General features: G+C 31.1%; 1 protein-coding gene across 1 annotated transcript in view; it reads left to right on the forward strand.

The window, feature by feature from the left end:
- Positions 1-18,129, forward strand: part of LOC124530643 (general odorant-binding protein 70) — a 35,390-nt gene extending 17,261 nt beyond the window's left edge. Inside the window, exons 3-6 of the mRNA XM_047104878.1 lie at positions 10,120-10,220; positions 12,533-12,568; positions 15,734-15,884; positions 17,121-18,129. Of these exons, the coding sequence (XP_046960834.1) occupies positions 10,120-10,220; positions 12,533-12,568; positions 15,734-15,884; positions 17,121-17,209 (377 nt within the window). The 3' untranslated portion in view covers positions 17,210-18,129. The remainder of the gene's footprint in view (positions 1-10,119; positions 10,221-12,532; positions 12,569-15,733; positions 15,885-17,120) is intronic.
- The last annotated feature ends 5,226 nt before the right edge of the window (positions 18,130-23,355 follow it).

A 23,355-nucleotide genomic window follows, 5' to 3' on the forward strand; every position in this document is an offset into this window, starting at 1 on the left:
GAGATGTAAGCACGAATTTACCTTCTGGAGGTTCAAAGTCCTGCTTACACAAATTGACGATCTCAACTCCGGAGAACCATTTCAATGGGTCAAATTTTTTACGAGTCGGTAAACATGATATAAAGTTCTGTCAAACTTCAAAACTTCATTGTTAATATAAATTCGATATATTCAGTATATCGAATTAAAAGTTTGGATTCGGTGTGAAGCCGATAGTTCCAAAATTCAAAAAGAACGAAATCGAAAGTTCACGAACCTTTGAAAGGTTAACGAGTGTGACCAGTATCACTACCAAAATACCCTTAATGAAAAAGGAATTATATCCATAATTAAATCAAGGATATAATTATGGAATAATTATTAAAATTAAGAAAAGCCAAATATGAGGCAAAGTAAATTTATCATAACTAGACTCCGACACCTACATCGAAGAACCAACCTTTAAACTGGAAGACAGCTACTAAATTAATCTGAAACGATGTGAAATGACCTCTAATCAAATTCAACAAACGAATTAGATAATTAAAATCTTATTTTAATAATGGTTTTAATGCACCTTTAAAATAAATGTAATTTATTTTATTAATTAAAATTTTACAAAATGCCAAGTTGAAGCGTTATACTAGCAACACCGACATAAACTAAGTGGGAAATGGGTCAATGGCACGGAATTTAGCGAATTGATACTTTTTGACGTTTTATATAATTATAAAAAAAAAAGTTAAAATTATGTAAATAATTTTTAATGTAACAAAATCAATTAAGTACCTCACTTGACGCAACGCATACTATAATTTAATTCGTGTATAGATTATAAAACAGTATTTGTTAAGCAATGTTATGATTCTTTACTGATTGATGAAGTTCGTACAATAGATAGATTTATGTATGTGTGTGTGTGATAATTTGTTAATAATCGAAGTCCTTGTTCCTAATGACTTATGATACAATAAATTTTGTCAACGGGTCTAACGCAAGTCACTAATGTAATAATTATTTTGATTATAACATTCACAAAATATTGTACTTCTTTCTTTTACCGATAAATTATAAGTATTATTTTTCAACAATTTACAATCTTTACTAATAATTTCAGACATTAACGACGACGACCTCAGACCTCAACAGTTTTCGGTGCGTTTTGGGTACGCCACTCCGAGGTCGGAGATTCGATTCCCGGCCGAGTCGATTACCATTAGTTTTCTATGTTGTCTTGGGTGTTTGTGGTACCGTCGTTACTTCTGATTTTCCATAAACATTGGAATCAGAGTAATGTTGATATTGTCCCATATTTATTATTTGTTATTAAAGCATATGCATGCTTGGGTATGCTTTTCTTGATCTACAATATTGTATGTATTATTCATTAGCAACAATATAAATTTTGTTGTGTTACTTCTAGGTACACGTATTCCTTTCTTTTTGTTATTACAAAGTGTAAGCAATAAAGATACAGACAACTGTTACAACAATCATACAGAGAAGTAATAACAGTTACTTAAATAAAATATAGCAATAACATACAATAACTATTGGCAGAAACAAAAATAAAACGTTTTAATTCAATGACTACGTATTCATGCGTTCACTATTGCTCAACCTTGTATATCAAACGTTTGAGGTTGCACCAACTTAATATCAACTAAATTATATTTTCGCGTGCTATGCAACTTATCTCTTGCACTGAATCTAATCGTATTAATTATTTTTATGCAATTATAGTAAAAAATGTGGTCACATAAATTAGGAAATGCGAACATACATATTTTTATTTGCATATTTTACGCAATAGACGATAAAATCATTAATACATACATGACAACACTAGACAACTGTTATAGAACGTAACCCGATATAAGATGAGTTCCTTTTTGTTCCGAAGTTATTAAAGAAACATCACTTATTTTTAAGCGTTTCACTTTCTATAATCCCACATATACATACATATAATAATTTTAATGATACGAACATTTTCCAATAAACGGTTTTATTATAGAAAGGGTATTTAGAGGAATTTGAGAAGTCACTGTAGAACACGAGCGTAAAATGTCAAAATTCGATACGCAACATTGATTGTAACAATTATAATATTTGTAGAACACATGTATCAAAATGGTTTATCACGGTAAGTCGGTTGCATACATTTTACAAATGACATACAAAGTGAATTTTTACAGAATCACACCGTTGAAATATTATATCTTTGCCTGTGTACCTATATAGATTTTAAGCTAAGATAAGTTTACAATATACATTAAGTATATCTTAAGTAATCGGCTTATAATAAACGCTGATATCAAAATAAAATGTTTCGTATGTAAAATGAATTAAATCAAATCAATACAACATTCAATTAACTACCATTAACTATATGCACATTGTGTTGCCTCACGTTAAACTATAAGGAAATGTCAAAAGCTGTAGTAATGTCGATAAAGTGTATACTTAAGTATTCTATTATATGAACATAGCTGGTATTGTATTATTTAAAATCGTACTATTGTAACAAACATATGCAACAAGTATTTATATTGCGCGAGTGTGCGTCGCGACAGTCTATATATAGTATATGTATTATCTATGGTGTCGCTAATACTCATCCTTTTAAAATGCTGATTAAAACTTTGTCCTACTGGTAAATCTTAGGTTTTATTGGTAATAAGAATTTATCGTATTCTGAGGTTTGACATTCACCTTTTGATGCTAAATTTATGCTGAATAATAACTTAAATTACATACCCTAAAAACGTTCTTCAGCGGAATACAACTTTCGGTTTAATATAAAGATTTTTTATAATCGAAGTAAAATCAAAAATTAATACGTACGACTGTATAATTCGACTATATAAATCATGACCACGTGGAATAGTATTAATATTGATAGCAACATTCTTTTGTAGAATCACAATTCTTATTCTTTACGATTAACCATTCTCCTTTGGTTCTGCGTAATATCAACTTTTAAGTTAATCGGTTGTCTCCAAAATGTACAATATTGCTGGATCAATAGCAGTGACTTCATGACATTACAAAGCAATCCGTGCTATTATATAACGTCCAATATTAGGTACCTTATTTGCAAAAATCTTGTAGTTTGATATTGTTTTTTTTTAACACTAAGGTAGCCCTAATCTTATATAAGCAACTCTTTTACACATCTTTTGGCTTTAAATAAATACATTTATTTATTTATTACAATTACAAAATGTGCTTATGATGTTGCTTCTTATATTTTAAAATGTATTTAAAAAACCCTTCTCCACTTTGCACTGCAACTTTTGATGTAAGTTCTATGTATATGGGTTAATAGTTTTTTTTTAGTTAGGTGACATATCCATTACAAAAAAAGTCTATTTATTGCTTAGCATAAATTATATGTGACATCCTTGCCATAGAAAATGTACTCCTGCAGTTCAATATACAGTTGTGTATTTTTTTCTTAATTTTTGTAGTGTAAAAGTTGTATAAAAATTGACTTGTAAATTAGTATATTAACTGCTGTGTTTCTTGGTGGTTGTTTTTGGTATAATCCACATTCCGAACCGGTCCTAATCGGAGCTTAATGTTAATCGACTTGTGCAAAATATAAAATATTAATCAAAAGTAATAGTTGTACCTACCCTATTAAGAACTTGAAACTTTACTAATATTTAAAATGCGAAAGTAACTATTTGTTACCTCTTCATGCTTAGGCCACTAAACCGTTTAAAAGGAATTTGGTAGATTGTTTTGTGTTCCGGGATAAAAAAGGGGTGATAGTTTGTTTGCTACTAAAACCTGGTAAAATTTAATCAATTCCCCGCAGGATCAGCTAGTAAAATATATTTCAAACTTAAATGTCAGATTTGTTCTTGAAATCATTCATCTTTATTATTATTATGAATACGGTTTTTTATTGAATCATACAGTTTTATATAAAGTAATCTTAAAACGTCGAATTAATGCAATTGCAATTCTATCTAGCAAATAAAAATAAAGAGTCACATAAATTGTTTGGACGCATCTTTTATAGATTAGACTGAACGTACGTTCGCTTGTATATCGCTTACATTATGACAATGTATCACGGATTCAACATTTAATCTTCTAAAACAAGCACGAAACAATACGAGATTGTTGTATTTCGATACAAATGATGCGCAACAAACAAATGGTATATTCAAATGGCTGTAAAAAATGCCTATGAAATTTGCTCTTGTCAATAAATTTTTGTATCAACGCGTCACTCGTTAAGATGATTAGCCGATACAGGAGATGCAAAATATAGTACAAAAGTGTATGCCCGAAGAGCTGACCAACCAACATGATCGAAATAAGAACAGCCACAAGGTCTACGTGCACGCAACGGTAGAGTGGCACCCTATCAACGGATTATTCCTTTCATTTGAGGATGTATTTTTAAAAATACCTTACAGCTATGATTTTTCTTAACTATATATTTATTTATCAGATATTGATTTATCCAAAATGAAGCAGTCGCAGCTGATATTAATTTATTACTAATTTTCATAAATCTGCTGCCGTAACGCTAAGTAACGCTTTAGTCGATATTATAACTGTATGTACAATAGTAGCAGCTTCAAAATGTCCTCATTGCATATTGTCAATACGCAAAACGTGTAGAAGGTTGATCTTAACTGTAGTGAGTGAGGTCACGCCGGCGCTCGACATTCGATCGTAATTAGCACATAGCCTTATGTAACGCTGTACAAGCTCTTTTTTATGCATCTTCTGAAGCAATCTATTGTGTCAAAGATCATCTTTTGTGGGAAGTATTACTTTATAGCTATAAATATCTACCATCTATGTTTAACTAGCTTGCCCTAGTTTTTTATTCAATAATTATTGCTCAAGGAGCGCTGATACTTGCAATTGATTAGTCGAAACATTATTTATATATACCTATAATTTATTAGGTATATGTTATACTATGTGAGTAGTGTGGCGGCTGAAAAATGACGCTACGCTATATAGTATCCGCCTATTTGGTGAATGTTGTTGAATTGAGTAACACAAAAATGTTGTTTGACTCATTTAAAATAGGGAATTGAATTGTTACAAGTTATCATGTGCAAGCTATGTCGAGATTCTCCCTAATAGATGGGGTGACTACCGCTGGCTTTGAGCGGGTATTTCAGTGTAGTCGAAACCAGTAAGACCAAGAGTTATGTGACCTTCAAACGCCCACTGGAAAACTCATACCATTTTCTAGAAAGATAAAAATTAATGAATTGTAAAAGAAGAGACTTGGAAAACTCTTGACATTTAATTATGGAAGGTTTTCCAGATAGAAAAATATGTTCTATGTTGAAAATGCAAAGAGAAATATCTAAGAAAATAGATTATATAAACAGGAAGGTTATATATAACTCACTCGTGAATTTATTAAAACCGACGATACGCTAAAATCTTAAATTTGATAAAGTCATCGGTCACATATCACTCACTGACATTTCACGATCGTGTTTATTGCTGAGTTTTGAGTTTGGGTTTTTACAAAATAGCTCCACTGATTACAATTTCGTTACATAAATTATATAACTTTTGACTTTTCGCTACATATTGTATAACATTTGACTCTTAAAGTATTAAACAAACAAGTTTGAATAAGCCTTCAGTGATTGTCAAAAATCGTGCTAGCTAAAGGTTAAATTCTGGTAAGCTAAAAGTACATAAATGTTAATTTGAAAAAGGATTTTATTTACATACTTTAATCGAATTCAATTATTTAAACATTCACGAAAAAAATTATACATTTTGTCAAGTAATCTTCTGTACATGTAAATTTCTGAAATTATTTTAATAATTATAATTATAAATTATAACATTTTGAAAAAAAAATTTTTAACTTATTGTTAAATGTGAAATAATGATTGAAATCAATCTATAAAACTTATATAATTGTATAAGCTGATTTTGTACAGTATGATTTAATAATACAGGAGTTCATTTTATTGAGAATTTTTTATAAGTGTATAGAATTTACGCAGGCCTTAAATAACCAACGTACTGAAGAAACAACAACGAAACGATACGCTATATATCTCGCCGAAGCTTAGTGATAAGGCCGCATTGTGACGCACGACGCCCCCGAAAAATCCAAAGAAGGCTCGACGGGGTCATCCACTTATTGCAGAATTTAAACCAACAAAGCAATTAATCGCAATATCCCTTCGAGAATTTTCACATCGCAATATATGCGTGCTCCACTTTTAATTATTAGCGTACTGTTTTAATGCAATTAACTCCATTAAGGGAACTGTTACGCACATGCAAAAGTTTAATGACCTGAGGATGTATAAAAACCAAATTGGAAATGTTATATGTAGCTTTGTCACTATTGTTTACGAAACCTTACACCCAGCAGTCAACATTTAGTGACAGCTAAAGTAAATAAAAGTTCTATTTTGATATTTTGGGTAAATATCATCTATGTAAGCATGTTATGGCGAGCATTATCTAAATATTTTTCGCTCGATGTATATAACAACCAAACGTATATTAATTACTCATTCAGAAATATTATTGGGTCATCTAGATATCTGAGTAAATCTTGATATTAGATAGTAACAAGTTTCCTGTCCAATAGTCATTAGTCCAGACATTGTTTATCTTCACAATTCCTTATACTCCATATGTTAACATATTATAGTTCATAAGGGTATACTATAATTGCTTGTAATATCTTAGATCGACACGTCTAATACCAGATGCAAGGTAAAGACCCTAAATGTTTAAAATTGCACTAAGATGGTATTGTGTCAAATTCTCAACTGTGGGTTGCTACTTAGAATATCTTTACGAAAACATGAAGTCACGCGAGGTCTAACTCCACCCACTAACCAAATGCGTGTGTATTTAAGGTTACGATAGTCTCATTTCACTCGCATCAATTTTGACATTGACGAGTAGTGCTAGTTATGTTGCAAAATTGTTTTTTCCTCAAAATTTTCGTTAACTCCACGGCATGTATTTCATTTTAAATATTATGGCAAAGATTTTGGAGTCCATTTTTTAATGACGAGGCTGTTTTATTGACATATCCATCACTATATGCTGCTTTTCACTCTTCAGTTGACATATTTTCCTTCCGAGTTTGGAGTTGCGAGTAATTTGTTTGTCCAAGTTTAATTGTTCGTTTATTTTTGAGTCCGATATATATTTTATAGATCGTTACGCATTAGTCACATGGCTGTCGTAAAAGATAGTCATGGGACCATCGGATAACTAACCTAACCTGTGTCCTCCGCAGGACATCTTATCTTCTAATAATAATACATCCCAATTTGAGTGTGAACGTATTATTATTTTGATACCTTTTACTTCTAACAACCTACTGTTTCATACAACAAACAACATATTTGTGCTACTTATAAGTACATTTGACGATATTTGACGACCTCCATGGTCGAGTAGTGTATACACTGATTTTCTCGAGTTCGATTCTTGGCCGAGTCGATGTGGAAAAAAGTTCATTATGTTTGTTCACTATGTCATATTGGGTCTGGGTGTTTGTGGTACCGTCGATACTTTTGATTTTCCATAAAGCACTTAGCTTAAGCTACTTACATTGGGATCAGAGTAATGTATGGGATGTTGTCCAATATTTATTTTATTAATATTTCTGTAAATGTACTAATAGTAATATATTAATACACTACAGTCACAAAATCACGCAAAACGCCTGAATTATTATTTGTGTAATGAATATTATGATCATATGTTAAGACTTGTAACGCCAAAAGAAAGTGTATGGGATGTAATCGTCCTAGTGATGAAAGATTGACTTACGTCGCAGTGTCCGGTCAGTGAACTTTGTGTTGCAGATATTGCCGGCCTTTTACTCGTGCACTTAGCTGTTCCTTACGTAACATTTAAGTAATTTGTACATATAAATATATGATAGCCCAGAACTCTACTTTTCTTTAAAAATGAACTTCATCTTTGTATGTTTTGATATTTATTACAAATTGTATTAATATATTATAAAATTTCCAACTAGATTTTTTTTAAAACTTTAAAATCAATCAATATTGACATTTTCAAATATACATAGGTCATATTCTAGTAGACGATTCGATCCGGATATGATTTATTTATAAAAAAATGTTAAATCAATACGTCGAGTAATTATTTATTAGTACAATACAAAATTTTCGATCCTACAATACATCAAAAACATTGGTCGTTAAAATGGAACCATCTCTTATTAGAGGAAATAACCAATAATTGCCAGACGAACTTCCAAATATTCATGTATTAAATTTTCATCTAGTGTTACTTCCTACGTTATATGAAAAAAAGAGATCAATAAATTATTATGATTATGAAGATTTAAGGATGATGTGAATATTGTTTACGTTAAGTAAAAAGAACTAGTGAAACCAGGATATAACACATTTTAATATAATGTATACATTAAATAATATAAGTATGATCTCATTACCATACTTAAACCTGTAAGTATAAAATTAATTTCAGTAAATATTGAATATAAAAAAAACAGACAAACGTTAAATAATGGTTAAAAAATAATACTTCATAAAAAAATACTTAAGTGTCTAAATCTACTCGCACATTCCAATATGTTTCATATGTTTCCAAACATGTGTATAGAACATTCAAGAAGCTAAGTTATAGTGTTGGGACACTGTTACTTTCAAGCAATGTAATCGCAGGCATGACCCATATAAGAGCTTGCATAAGCCTTGCATAAGACGGGACATGCGATGCTCATTCAACTGTTGCCTACTTTTGCAAGTTGCATTTGCACACAGTGTAAACGCAGCATTATTAGTCGTTTCGTTTTCAATATAAACAATTATTTTTAAGATCCTCCGTTTTCATAAAATCTGTTATGCTCGCCCACACAACATACTTGCAAAGGGCTCGCGACAGACGGCTTAATAATATAATAGCATAACGTAATATAATATATACTCAGTTATAATTTTAATTGAAATTAAAAAAAGGTTTTTTTAATTAATAAAAATAGGGCTGTAGATATTACGTTAAAAATGGCAACACTGATTGCATTGTAGGTGTAGTTTTCGTAAAAAAAAATAGATGCGATTTATTTATTTAATAAACGTAAAACAATAAACCAGTCTTTGAAGTCTTCTTTATTAAAAACGTTCAAATTTTATATGCCGTTATCCTTATTTTACGTTAAAAGAAATAAAAATAAGATTAATATATGACATTATTATCAATGACAGTAAAGTATATACCAAATGAAACTGGATTCGATATTACATCGAGACGATTAATATTAATAATTGATTGATGGGTTCATTCAAACACAGACTTTCGTTTCGAAAGTAACTATTTAATACTACTTAACCCATTTTAAATAAAACGGATAAAAAGTTAGCCTAGGTTCTAGATAAGGCATATAAAATCCGTGATTCGGGCAAAATAAATGTACGGAAAAAAATTATGCATGGTAAACAGTATGACTGCTATTTATAATATTAGTAAGTCATTAAAATCGTATTCACATTCATACATTCGTCGAGGCCATATTTATAACGTACAGGTTTTATATCAGAGATTATTTTTAACATTATCGCAGAACTCGGCAATTAGGTCTTTCATATGTGAATGTTAAGTGCTTATTGAATTAATCTTTAAATTTAAGCTGACTGGAATGTCACTAAAATAGAACCCCTGTACACATAATACGCAAATTATTTTTTTTCAAAATTTATAAAAAACCTAAGAAAACACGAAAAAGGTATTGATAAACAGTCTTGACCGATTTCGGTAACGGTTTTCTCAAAAGAGTCTTGGGAGACTGAGCCAGATATATCTGATTATAATATTAGCAACCAATTTTTTATATTCTAGGTACGCGAAGCCAATGCTCCACCTAATGATGGTAAGTGGTCTCCGTCGCCCATAGACATGACAAAGTAAAAAGTATAAACGATTCTGTATATTACTGCACCAGCAACCTTAGGAACTAAGATGTTATTTTTCTGTACTCTTAAAACTGGAACACAACAATACTGAATACTGCTGTTTGGCGGTAGAATAGCCAGAGAGCCAAATTCGACACTACTAATTAATTCACTAATAATACTTTAGTATAATCTTAATTATTTTTTTAATTTCCAGAGGCTCTTGATGTGATAAAGGAGGAACACACAATGCCGGCTGAAAGAAGGAGGAACAAGCGCGAAGTACCGTTTACTCACGATGAAAAACGTATTGCCGGGGTAAGTTGTTTTCTAATTGCAGTTATGTTCATTTTAACAATTTCATTACTTTTAGTGTGAAGAAGGTTTTATTGAATCAGATTATTCAGATTGTGTTATTAAGTGAGCCGGTGTAATATCCCTATTACATCGGTTCATATTAGTTTCCATAGCTAATGGCTAAATGCCACAGTGATATTGAATGGAATTGATAAAATTTCCAACGGTGTCGATGTCTTTATGAATATAGATGGATATAGAGGTACAGTACGACCAAAGAAACGATGGATGCATTGTGTAAAAGAGGATGTGGTTACATAGAATGTTACTTGTGAGATGATGTCCGACAGAGAAATACGGAAGGAGAAGACATGCTGCGCCGACCCCAAATAAAAAAGGGATAAGGGCAAGAGAATGATGGGGTCGATATCTATGGCAACAGACCATTTACTTTAAAGAGGACTATGCAGTCGGCATTCTTCTAGCCAAGCAAACAAATACCTATTAGAATAGAATATAGTTGTAAATACTACGTATTTGACCTCAAACAATGTTTTTGTCATCTATAACTAGATATTCGATTTGTCGATATATCGTTTATAACGACGTCAAAAAGTACACGTCACATTTCCAAATACCGATTTCGATTATTATTATTTCTGACACGTGACAGAAAGACAGAAATTTTTTTATACTTTAAAAATTGTTTCTCACATATATCTGAGGAAATAAAAAAAAATGGTACGAAGCACACTGGGTCGATTTTAATATATAATTTATCAAATTAAAACAAATAAGTACACATAATTATTACACGAATAACAATTATTGATTACGAAACTGCAATAAAACTCGTTCGATCAAACTTTATATTACACACAAATGTCACCGTAATATTGCACAGAGACAGAAAAGTACAAGCGCTTTATGTAACAGTAAACGTATTCACAAATTTAATGTTTCTAGTTTAAAAGAAAATAAAAGTGCTAATGCTACGTCACATCACCAATTCCAAATTCGAATCACCATCGGGTCTGTAAAATTTTATGAATGGGAAGATAAATTCGTTATAGCAAGGTTATTAGGAAATAGGCAATGTCACACTCCCGTGCCTCGAAGGCCTGCAGCTCCTACGCCTGATCTGTCTCGGAGCCATCAAATTGAACGAAGAGATTGTAGGAATATAAAAGGAAACTGTGTTTGGAAAAACACTGCATTGGCTCAGATGTGTAGTCTTTGATATAGCTTGAACCCTTCCAATATGTTTTTATTATTTTGATTTAATAATTACACGAGATAAACTGACATAAGTGACAAATTATAAGCAGTCCTTTGGCCTTAAATTTAAATTAAAAAAAAAATACTAGTAACCAGCGTTAAAATATCTATTTATCTGTATACTGACTAGATGTTTATTATAAATAAATATTCTAGATTATATAATACATTTGTAGACGATCCGATGCAAATATTATTTATAACGCCGATAAAATTTTACAACGTGTAAAGATGAACCTTCTCGTTAGTAGACTTTTATGTAGAGGGTGCCTTAGCAGACTGTAACAGTCGGATTTAGCAGATAAATTGGATTATTACGACAAGTACGTAGGTACTAATCGAGCTGGGGTAACTTTATGGATAATGTTATTTAGATTGTCTACAAATTTACGCTAAATGGGCGATGAATGTGAACATAGAAAGTAAAGCTCTAAGTTGTTCTATTAAAACTAATATATTTTAAAACGGATTCAATGTCCATTTTAATAATGATGTGTTCCTATTTTTTTTAATTTGATAAAATATTATTTAAAGTTTGATCAAACTTAACTTAAATATCAAGTACTTGTATATATATTTTTTCAAAGAATACTTGTAAAAAATATATCTCATATATTTTTTACAAGTATTCTTTGTATCTAAATTTGTAATGGAGCCCGGTAGGTGGCGTTTGATAGAAATAATTTATTCTTATAAGTAAAATAATATATTCATACAATTGGGTATGAACTTGTATTTGGACTGAATTGGCGCTATAAGAAATATTATTCCTTCTATCACCAATACGCCACTAACTTTGAGAGCTAGGCTCCTGGTTCCTGTAAGCTCACTCATCCTTCAATCTGGAATAATTATTATTTATTGCTGCTTGGAGAGCTTGCAAACAACTCGATCACCAAATGCACAATCAACCATTCCATATTTAAATTATTGATCCGAGCTGAACTAAATTATGTTTAAAAACATGATTATAGTAATTTCACGCACTAGTCGAGCGAAAAAATTATAAATAGTTTATTACACACAATCTAACGTACATTTTCTCTATTTTCCAGTGCTTGCTGCAATGCGTTTACCGGAAAGTGAAAGCGGTAAGTATTGACTTTTGCCCACTTAGCTTGAACGGTAGAAGTCAATAAAACCTTTTTTCTTTATATATTGTTATATGTATTGTTTAACTTTTGCCATATAAAACAATTATTGTTTCTCGAACATTAAGTACTTCTGATAAAAACAAACTATCAAAAAATTAAACAATTTTGTCCATTAAAGTCATTACATTACAACAACAGCCTGTAAATTCCCACTGCTGGGCTAAAGGCCTCCTCTCCCTTTAAGGAGAAGGTTTGGAACATATTCCACCACGCTGTTCCAATGCGGGTTGGTGGAATACACATGTGGCAGAATTTCAATGAAATTTGTCACATGCAGGTTTCCTCACGATGTTTTCCTTCACCGCTGAGCACGAGATGAATTATAAAGACAAATTAAGCACATGAATCAGCGGTGCTTGCCTGGGTTTGAACCAGCAATCATCGGTTAAGATGCACGCGTTCTAACCACTGGGCCATCTCTGCTCTCGTTAGACATTAAAATAAGGAAATAATAATTCATAGACCTCTTCATTGATAAATTCCTAGTAAATTGTTTGATAATATATATTAATAAATGTAACCAAAAAGGTCGGTTACCTATTTTAAGAGGTAACAATATTAATTTTCAATTAAAAAAAATTGTATTCGAATAAGATTTAACGATCTCGGCCCGCTAATCGTCGGTATGGATTTATATTATGATTATTAAGGGGGTATTTATTATCCAGAGCATACGTCCAAGCCCAAGGCCAGCTCGGCTGTATATGTAAAAAGAAACGTAGAATAAAAACGTAGTAAAATCTACAGAAACCATTATAAAAACCGACTTTAATGCTTTATTGCGGTGTCGCGAAGTGATCGCTTCAATTTGTAACCTATAAACGCTGAGGCCAATCGTAAAGATTGAAAAAGAAAGTCCCTTAGTCATTGCCCTTGAAAACACCAGCCGAGACATATTATATATAACTGTCGTAAAGTTTGAACGGAATAGCTTATTAACGGGTTAAGACTCTCGTGAAAACTTCATAGAATTTAGATTTGTAGCAAATAGTTATACGTATTGAATGAGCTAGAATATAATGTTGTTTGGGCAATGTTATTGTCTGAACAAAATTCCATACAAGATTTTAAATTAACATGGTTACATTTATTGTAACAGTTCTTTAATTAGGGATATTTACTGAGTTTTTCGAAGACATTCGTAGATAATGTCGAAATATCGAGCTCCACCAACTAAACATAAAAAACGTGGTAAATATTGCGTATTAAATAACTGTAATAATAAAACTCCATACTGATTTAGACAGGAAATATTGTTACTATCCCAAACTATTGAGTTAAAAGATCTACTAGACATAGATTTCATGGAAACTATTTATATATATTTAATAGGATTAGAAGAATGAAATTGGACATAAATGACCAAAGGTATTCGTAATAGGATTAAATTATTTTAATGTAACTACTTTATTATTCGAAGTTTGTGTATCATAAATATAAGAGCAGTTTTTATTCTAACGCTACTTGATTGATACATACGTGCAGTTCGAACAGTGATTATGACATCTTACTTCCTAACTTATATTATAAATGCGAAACTTTATTTGTTACGCTTTCACGTATTAACTACTCAACCGATCATCATATATTGTAAAACGTGGTCATAAGTAATATATCAATTCTATTAACGCAATACTTATGATACGAGTAAAATTCAAGTCTTTTCAAAACAGTAACAATATTAACAGCCTATATAACCTACTGCTGGTCTAAAACGACGCCGAGCACGAGATGAATTAAACACAACTTAAGTACATGAAAATTTAGTGGTGCTTGCCTAGGTCTGAACCCGCAATCATCGGTTAAGATAGCTTGATAGTAAAACTTAGCTTGATTGACGGCCAATCTTATTTTTATCGGTTATAGTACGACCCCGAAGATATTCCAACTAACTTTGAATCAAGCGTAACTGAAGTAGAGTCGAGATGGCCCAGTGGTTAGAACGCGTGCATCTTAACCGATGATTGCGGGTTTAAACCCAGACAAGCACCGCTGATTCATGTGCTTAATTTGTTTTTATAATTCATCTCGTGCTCATCAAAATATAGATAAATATGATAATTTCGTAATTTTCCCTAAACTTATTTGTGTGAGCTTTGAAGTATCATCATATTCTTACTTCATTTGTTTACGAGGAGGTTTCAAAAGAGAACGCATTTTAGAGATTATAGAATGATCGTTCGTGGGATGTTTTGCGATGGGGAAGTCCAAGAAATGGTTTAACATATATCATATTTAAAAGCACGCGAATGGGGCGGACGTCAAGCATAGTCGTATAATCAAATATAAATGAATAAAGGATACTGCCTCGAGTACTGGGCCATAAACATCCGTAGATCGTAAAAGTTGAAATTGATATTGAGCGATTTTTTTCAATTTAAGAGTTATATAAGGACTATTATTCTCATGGTCGTGTTAGGCTTTTTGTATGATTCACTTGAGTAATTTTATGTAGTCTTATTTTGTCAAATGCATTTTAAATACAAAAGTATTATTGAACAAAAAAGTTCTCTGCGTAGAAATATCAAAAGAATATAGTTTACTTACATATATTTCAATGTCTATATATAATTATATATACCTCATATTATAATTCAATTAATAAATAATAGTTTCATTATTTAAATAAAGTAATACAATTTAGCTCGAAATAAAAATCATATATCTAATAAAGTAAAGTAAAGTAACAGCTTGTAAATTTCCCAATGCTGGGATAAGGCCTCCTCTTCCATTAAAGAATAGGTTTGGAACATATTCCACCACGCGGTTCCAATGCGGGTTGGTGGAATGCACAAGTGGCAGAATTTCGATGAAATTAGACACATACAGATTTCCTCACGATGTTTTTCTTCACCACTGAGCTCGAGCTAAATTATAAACACAAATTAAGCACATATATATAGTGGTGCTTGCCTGGGTTTGAACCTGCCATCATCGGTTAAGATGCACGCGTTCTAACCACTGGACCATCTCAGTATATCTAATATTTTATTTTATTTAAATGGTCTTTAAGATCTGTGAATTTATTTTCAATCAATAGTCAATATTGATTACAGCAAACAATCTAATATCTAAAATTATCCAAATCTTTCATCATTCCAGGTTGACGGTTATGGATTCCCAACTCTAGAAGGTCTGGTGGGCCTGTATTCAGACGGCGTGAACGAGCGCGGATACTTCATGGCTGTATTAGAAGCTTCCAGGGAATGTCTCATGAGGAACCACGATAAGTTCTCCAGGACTGTGCCCATGGGTCAGTAAAGTAGTAGAGCTTCGAATAATTCGCAATTATTTGGATAAGTAAAGTAACAGCCTGTAAATTTCCCACTGCTGAGCTAAGGCCTCCTCTCCCATTAAAGAAAGGGTTTGGAACATATTTCACTACGCTGTTCCAATGCGGGTTGGTGGAATGCACATGTGGCAAAATTTCGATGAAATTAGACACATGCAGATTTCCTCACGATGTCTTCCTTCACCGCCGAGCACGAGATGAATTATAAACACAAATTAAGCACATATATATAGTGGTGCTTGTCTGGGTTTGAACCCGAAATCATCGGTTAAGATGCACACGTTCTAACCCCTATGCCATCTCGGCTCTTTTGGATAAGGCCGCATTTTAAATATTAATAAGAAAAACAAACAAAACTTTAACACTATACGGAGTGCTAGAGAATGTGCAGCGATATAAACAGTGCTAACGACACAAACCTCTCAATCTCCAACTAATATATATTTGTCTTGTATCTCATTAGAGGTTAGCCTGCAGTCGAAGCCATTTCAGGTGTATCGCGAGAAATTAAGCATACAATCAAAATTGTTTCAAATATTAAGCCACGTTATGGTACGTAAATGTATAATAGGCTATTTGACAATGCGAAAAATAAATTGTGAATTTTTGTAATCAGTGTATATTATGAGTTTAAAAACGGTTATATACTAACGAAAGTTGAAAATAATGCTTAATTTATTCAAAAATCCATCCATAAATAAAAGCGCATTTTTTCAAACGTTTGTCACGTGACACAAAACGCTCCTGATTGGCCGGGCTTATGATGAAGTCACTTTCTTGTTAACCTTGCTTTTCTACTATATGTATCACAGATTAAAATACAGCAAAGTGACGTCATTGACCCCATTGCAGCGCAATATTGTCCAAGTAGCGTTTTTGCGCGCTATTTAAATATGGAATTTTTAATATGATATTTTTCGGTAAATATGTATGTACTAGAAATAAAAAATTAACTTTTACTGGGTTCTTTAACTTCTACTAAATAATATAAAATGGATTTTAAAAACCAGTCAAATGGCCTATTATGATTTGTATTCAAGCACTACAACAGTCTACATTTGTTGCTACTAAAAAGAAACTAAAAAGAAAATGGCATCGTTGTAGTAACCATTGTGCTTATTTCTCCATTAATCAATTATTATGTCTAGAATATTCTATAATATTTTCTCTATAAAGATATGTTATCGTTAATTACAGATAATGGCAAAAACTGCGACGTGTCGTTCGACATCTTCGAATGCATCTCCGACCGCATCGGCGAGTACTGCGGGAACTCGGGACTATGATCACGATCAAATGTTAATATAAATTCTTACCATTCCTTTATTTCTAGCCTTTCACATTTTAATTTTTTTTTAAATTTTGGAATACCATATTAATTAAGGATACAATTCTAAATTCAAAAATAAATAAGTCTGTATTTAGGAGTCAATTAAATTATCGTCTGTGACACTGTAATCAAATTAAAAAAAAGAAGTGTCAAAGATTTTATGATGATCCTCCCGAGTGTTATTGATTTCTTTTTTAAGTAAATCGATTTTATGTGTTAAATATTTTATAAAATCAATATTCTTTTTACTTTCAATATTTAGTTTTATTAACGTATGTTACCATAAATTGGTGCAAGCTGATAAAATAATTCCGTCCATATGAAAAGTATAGGTAATTGTCAAAAGTGTTGACAGTGTTTTAAAAAACTTACAAATAAAAGTGACAATTGCTTCAAAAACATTTATAAAATGTAAATACGGAAATTAGAAGAGAATTATTATCATTTTTTTAAATAAAATAACCTGTATTCAAATAACCCAATACTACATGTAATATAATAACAGATTTACTTCATTAGATAAATTTATTTCAAATTTCTTATCAGTTAAATTTTCGATCAAATTTAAAAAATAGTGTTACCATTCGTTAAATTTAAGTTAGATTTATAAGTAGTGATAAAATTCTACTAAAATGTGATGCTCATTAACATAGTATTAGTTTTATAAATACATCATAATTTTCGGTAGATTAGAATTACAGAGCCTTTGATATAATGATTATAGCTTAAGGAACAATCTTGATACTTGATGTGGAATTCGATTGTGACATTCCAGAAAAAGAACAACAATGATTCAAAATCAACAAATATTACTGGATTTCATAACTTACATTTTGAATTTGGAATAATAATCTTCTTTTAATAATAATCCATGATAGGATCTTATAAAAAATTGTAATTATAAATGTATTTAGCAGTGAGAAGTACTTTTGAAAACATGTTACTTAACTACAAACTCATGTTAAAGTATGAAGTATATTCTGCTATTGCCGTTAGATTGACAACTTATTAAAAATAGATATTATTTTGGTTTCTTTTTCTTTGTCTATGAATGTATATTATGATGTTTATATACATTATTAAATATTTATCAATTTTCTTTTAAATTTTCATCATATAAATATCAAAATACATTATAATTCTAATCTTAAGCTCATCAAAGCTTTATAACGAACTGATAGAATAATTTACTTTAAGATTTCTTTAATAAATACTGTATATAGCATTGTTTTCTTTTATTAATCCTCCCTTTATAAGAAATTGAAGTAATTGGACAGTTTTTACAATTAGACTATTCGCATGTCTTCGAATAGTCTAATTGTAAAAACGGCACATGGACGAAGCTTATTTGAAGTTCACATATATATTGATATATTGTACATGATATAAAATATTTTTTTATATACTACTGGCACTAACAAATTATAACAATATAATAAAAATAGTGGCATCGCTATACAATCAGCAATAACTGCTGCTAATTTATGGATGAATTATATATATTTTTAAAGATATGCCGTCACGGCTTAATATATGTATATAAAATATTTTACAATTAATTCCGCTTTTTACTTCTATGTTTTGATGAGTATAATCGATTCTGAAACCAAATTGTAACCTAAGCGTTCCAGAAAATATCTTAATTAATTAATAAATTTTTAACGTATCCTCAAACTGACGCCATAGGATGTGATGGCTCGTTCACACATCAAATATTTTAGTGTGACATGTAATTTTTGTTGCAAAGCATTTCCTCGAAGCGTCTATCAATATACGTTAATTATTATTTTATGTTAATGTAATGTGAAAGTTTGAACCTCGGGTAATTAACGAATGGCGTTCAAATTAGCAACGCATAAGGTTGTGATAATGCTACGTTTGTTATATCAGGCGTGGAGTGTTCTGTATGTAACGAGTGATGGGCCTAAGTAATGTAATTAAGAAGATGATGTCCAATTATTGTAATTTTTTTTTCTGGGATATAAAAGCTCCTTTATTTTTATAGCACTTTAAATATTATATAAATATATCTAAATGGGTTTAAGTACAGTTCAATAGAAAACGCTTTTTTATTCTCCTAATTTTTTTTTAGGGGCGTGGTGATCCAGTATTAAGGACGTGTACATCTTAGCCAATGATCGCGTGTTCCAACCCAGACAAGCAGTACTTAGATGATTGTTGTGCTTAATTTGTGTTTATAATTCATCTCGTTTTCAGCGGTGAAGGAAAACATCGTGAGGAAACCTGCATGTCATAAAAATTCTGCCACATTTGTATTCCACCAACCCGCATTGAAACAGTGTGGTAGAATATGTTCCAAACCTTCTCCTCGAAAGCGAGTGGTGGCCTTAGCCCAGCAGTGGGAAATTTACAGGCTGTTGTTATTTTTTTTCGTGTCAAATCAAAATTCTATATTCAGAATCAGAGCTTTACACTTGCTAATATTGCTTGTAGAAAATTGCAATGGGACATACACATACTTATATTTACAGAAAAGGTTTACCCGTTAGGTAATGCATGATTTTTTTCATTGTATTGAAAATATATGAAAATAGGCAATTGTCTTCTTTGTTTTCTTTGTCACAACTTCAACTCACATATATTTCGCTCTACCATTGAGCACACTCAGTAGCATTGGTCGATTTAGAACGAGCTATTATTTACAAATAATTAAACAATTAATAATTAAATTTACATACAATTTACCCAGTAATAATTTATATACGCTTAAAAATTGATGTTTTAAAGTCTTGTTTTCAAGGTAAATTACCGCTTTTCTCAAAATACACGTGACAGTTGCTTGTGGGTGCGATAATATACTAAGAGACTTTATAACTTGGCGGCTCGTTAACCATTGAACAATAGCAGTAACTTCATTACAAAGATCTGTTCAATCTCCTATTTAAAAGGAAGAAACTCTTATCATTGAGTAAATCGTTTTCCGTAATCCCAAAAGAAACATAGAATAGAACAAAACTTATATTTATAAAATGAAAACATTTTATCAAAATAGAGAAAATATGTATGGCCACCTAGTTTTCAAAAAAATAATAAAAACTTCGACATTGCGTCACGTCTATCATCATTTGTCGCTGTGGTAATAATTATATTTCTAAGAAACCCAAATATTATGGAGTTAAAACTTTGTGGTAGTAATTATTCCACCACCAAACATCAATATTTAGTATTGTTGTGTTCCGGTTTGAAAAGTGAGTGAGTCGGTGTAACTACAGGACTAGGGACATTACATCTTAGTTATTTGGAGTGGCAGCACATTGGCGGTGTAATAAGGAATGGTTAATATTTCTAAAAGATCAAATGACTACGGGTGATTGTATAAATATACAATAAAAAAATTCTCATAGTCAGTATATATTTAATATGTACCCGGTAGTAAAATTAAAACCCTAATTAGGCAATAAAAATCCTAACGAGAATATAAAACGATACTTTAGGTAAGTAATTAATCATAATAGACACTAACAAAGCAATATTATTACGCGTTGGCATAAAATTTTCTTAATCAACCCGCTTCCTACTCATAAAGCACAACAAAATACAAAGCGTGAACAAAATTGACGATCTCTATCAGCAATTGTCTGTCAGTCCGTCTATCCCACGACCTCCCAATTCGTTTGTATTTACCTACTAAATTCAATTGTGTAATGTAAGATAAGATGATCGTACAACCATTAATTACTCAGGTTTTTCCTAACAAGACACATTTGATAGTGAATCCGGGATTTTTAAAAACGTTCTTAACATAACTTTTTGTTGTAAAGTTCTCATACTATCATTGTTCGGGTCACAGATAGCTAAATATATTAACATATATCGTTGCTTGATTTTTAATTTAAGTTTTTTCATGATACCGGAAAATATAATGGATTTTCCATTTTTATATAATTTAATTTAAATTGAGAAAAATACAGTAATTATAAGTGTACATAAATAATACATGTTAAAATATAGTTATTTTATTTAAATCTAACTTCTCATGTTTATTTGAAATAGGAAAAAGAATATCTGTAAATAAATATAATATAATATAAAATTATTTATTATTATAATTATATATTATATTACAAAGGTATATATATACCCCTATTGTATATATATGTATATATACAATAGGGGTGTTAGGGAGCTCCGTAACCGTAACCGAAACTATCGGATATCCGATATAAAAAATCATCCGTAACCGTAACCGAATCCGAAATTAAAGTTTCGGATAGATAATACTCAATATAATTATTTATATTTATTTTTATTTTAAATAGCTGTAATAATTTCTCACAGATTGATTGTAATTCCTGCCAAAAACGAAATAAAACTACTTTATTACCTATTTGTATTTTGTATTTTACTTTTAAAATTCCTTAAAAATATAATATCCGTAACCGAAAGTAACGGATAATCCGAAATAATTTATTATCCGTATCCGTAACCGTATCCGGTATAATAATCATTCCTATATCCGTATCCAATCCGTAACCGAAATTTCATATCCATAACATCCCTGATATACAATATAAAGTTCCTGCAGTCGTGATGAAAATGAACTCGTGAATCTTTACTGACGATATTTGATTCAAACTTGGACAAGCACCGATGATTGATGATGATGTGTAAAATTTGTTAAATCATCTCAGGTACACCGATTAAGGAAGACATCGCGGGAAATCCAACACGTGCCAGTTAAAAATCTTTTACATGTCAACATCCAACCCGTATTAGAGCTTGGTGAAACTTTAAACTCAAAACTTTGGTAAACTCCAAAAACTATAAGCTCAGTAATGGAATGTTTACAGAGCAATACTATTTTACTTATAACGAGATCTATTTATATTCTAGTTTTAGGCATATATAACACAACCATTTCTTTTTAAAAATTGGTTTGATAGTATTAAGAAATAAAATACTTTGAAAAGTCAACTTGAAATTTCTAATGAAAGAATCTCAAATTAATGCCTGATTACAAATTTGAATAAAATTTAACTACACAAGTTTTTCAACATACAAGTTTTTTAAAAACTTAAATTGCAGTGTTAAAGTACGTTATTGGTAATTAAAAACAATATAGTTTTATCCTTACAAGAATAAAAACTGTTCAATAACCGTCAGCACAGGCATGCACCGTGAAGATCTGATGACCTTCGGCCGCTCCATTGTGAGCCCTCCGACCTCAGTCCTCCTCCCTACACGATTTACTAATAACCAAGTACTAAGACTCTTGTACTTTACAGCAACATAATGGTTCATATTTATTAACATTTCTCGATAATGTTGATTCATGTTGATTTATTCCTTTATTTTTGGTAGGCATCAAATAAGAGTTATTGGTTTGTTTAACCTATTTAATTGCTTGTATCAAAAGAGAAAAAAACATGAAAGTACATATCTAAAGCTTCCACATACATTGTTAACTTAAAGACGGCTGTTCAAAGACTACATCGGGATTTTGCTGACAGAATATTTATATACAGGTGATTTCCATGCAGGATACATTACATATATAATTGTATCTAACTAACATTCCTGTATTTTTAAATGTTGAAAAATAGGAACTACTGAGTTTGTTGCCGGCTCTTCTCGGTAGAAACTACTTTCCGTACCGGAGGTAGCTTCACTTAATTGTTAAAGTCGTATAACATGTTATAAAGTTACCATTATTTTAAATTATACTTTACAAACTGTTTGCAATTGAATCTTTGTTTGTAGGTTACAAATTACTTATTTTATTTTCTTGATTTAATAATGGTAGGTACCACCTCTGTGACGTAATTGTCTTTGGAAGGTACATCCTATCGGCATATCTTCAAACTAATATATCGTTTCAACACAATAGTCAAATGGAAGGACATATGCAAATATTATTCACCAGTATAACTTGAACCGTCGGTAGATGAAAACAATTCACGTGAGATTGATACCAGGGGTCAAGTTTGAGAGGTGTTTCACTGAGTGAGTACAATTCGGTATAATCCGCGATGATCACAGCGGAACGGGCATTGGTAACACTGTTTCCATTTCCATTATTGTATTCTGAGGCGGTTTCGTTCCTCTTCATATTATTAATAACACTTTTCGACGGTTAAGTTT

Source organism: Vanessa cardui, chromosome 6, assembly GCF_905220365.1.
Source record: "Vanessa cardui chromosome 6, ilVanCard2.1, whole genome shotgun sequence".
Classification (NCBI taxonomy): Eukaryota; Metazoa; Arthropoda; class Insecta; order Lepidoptera; family Nymphalidae; genus Vanessa; species Vanessa cardui.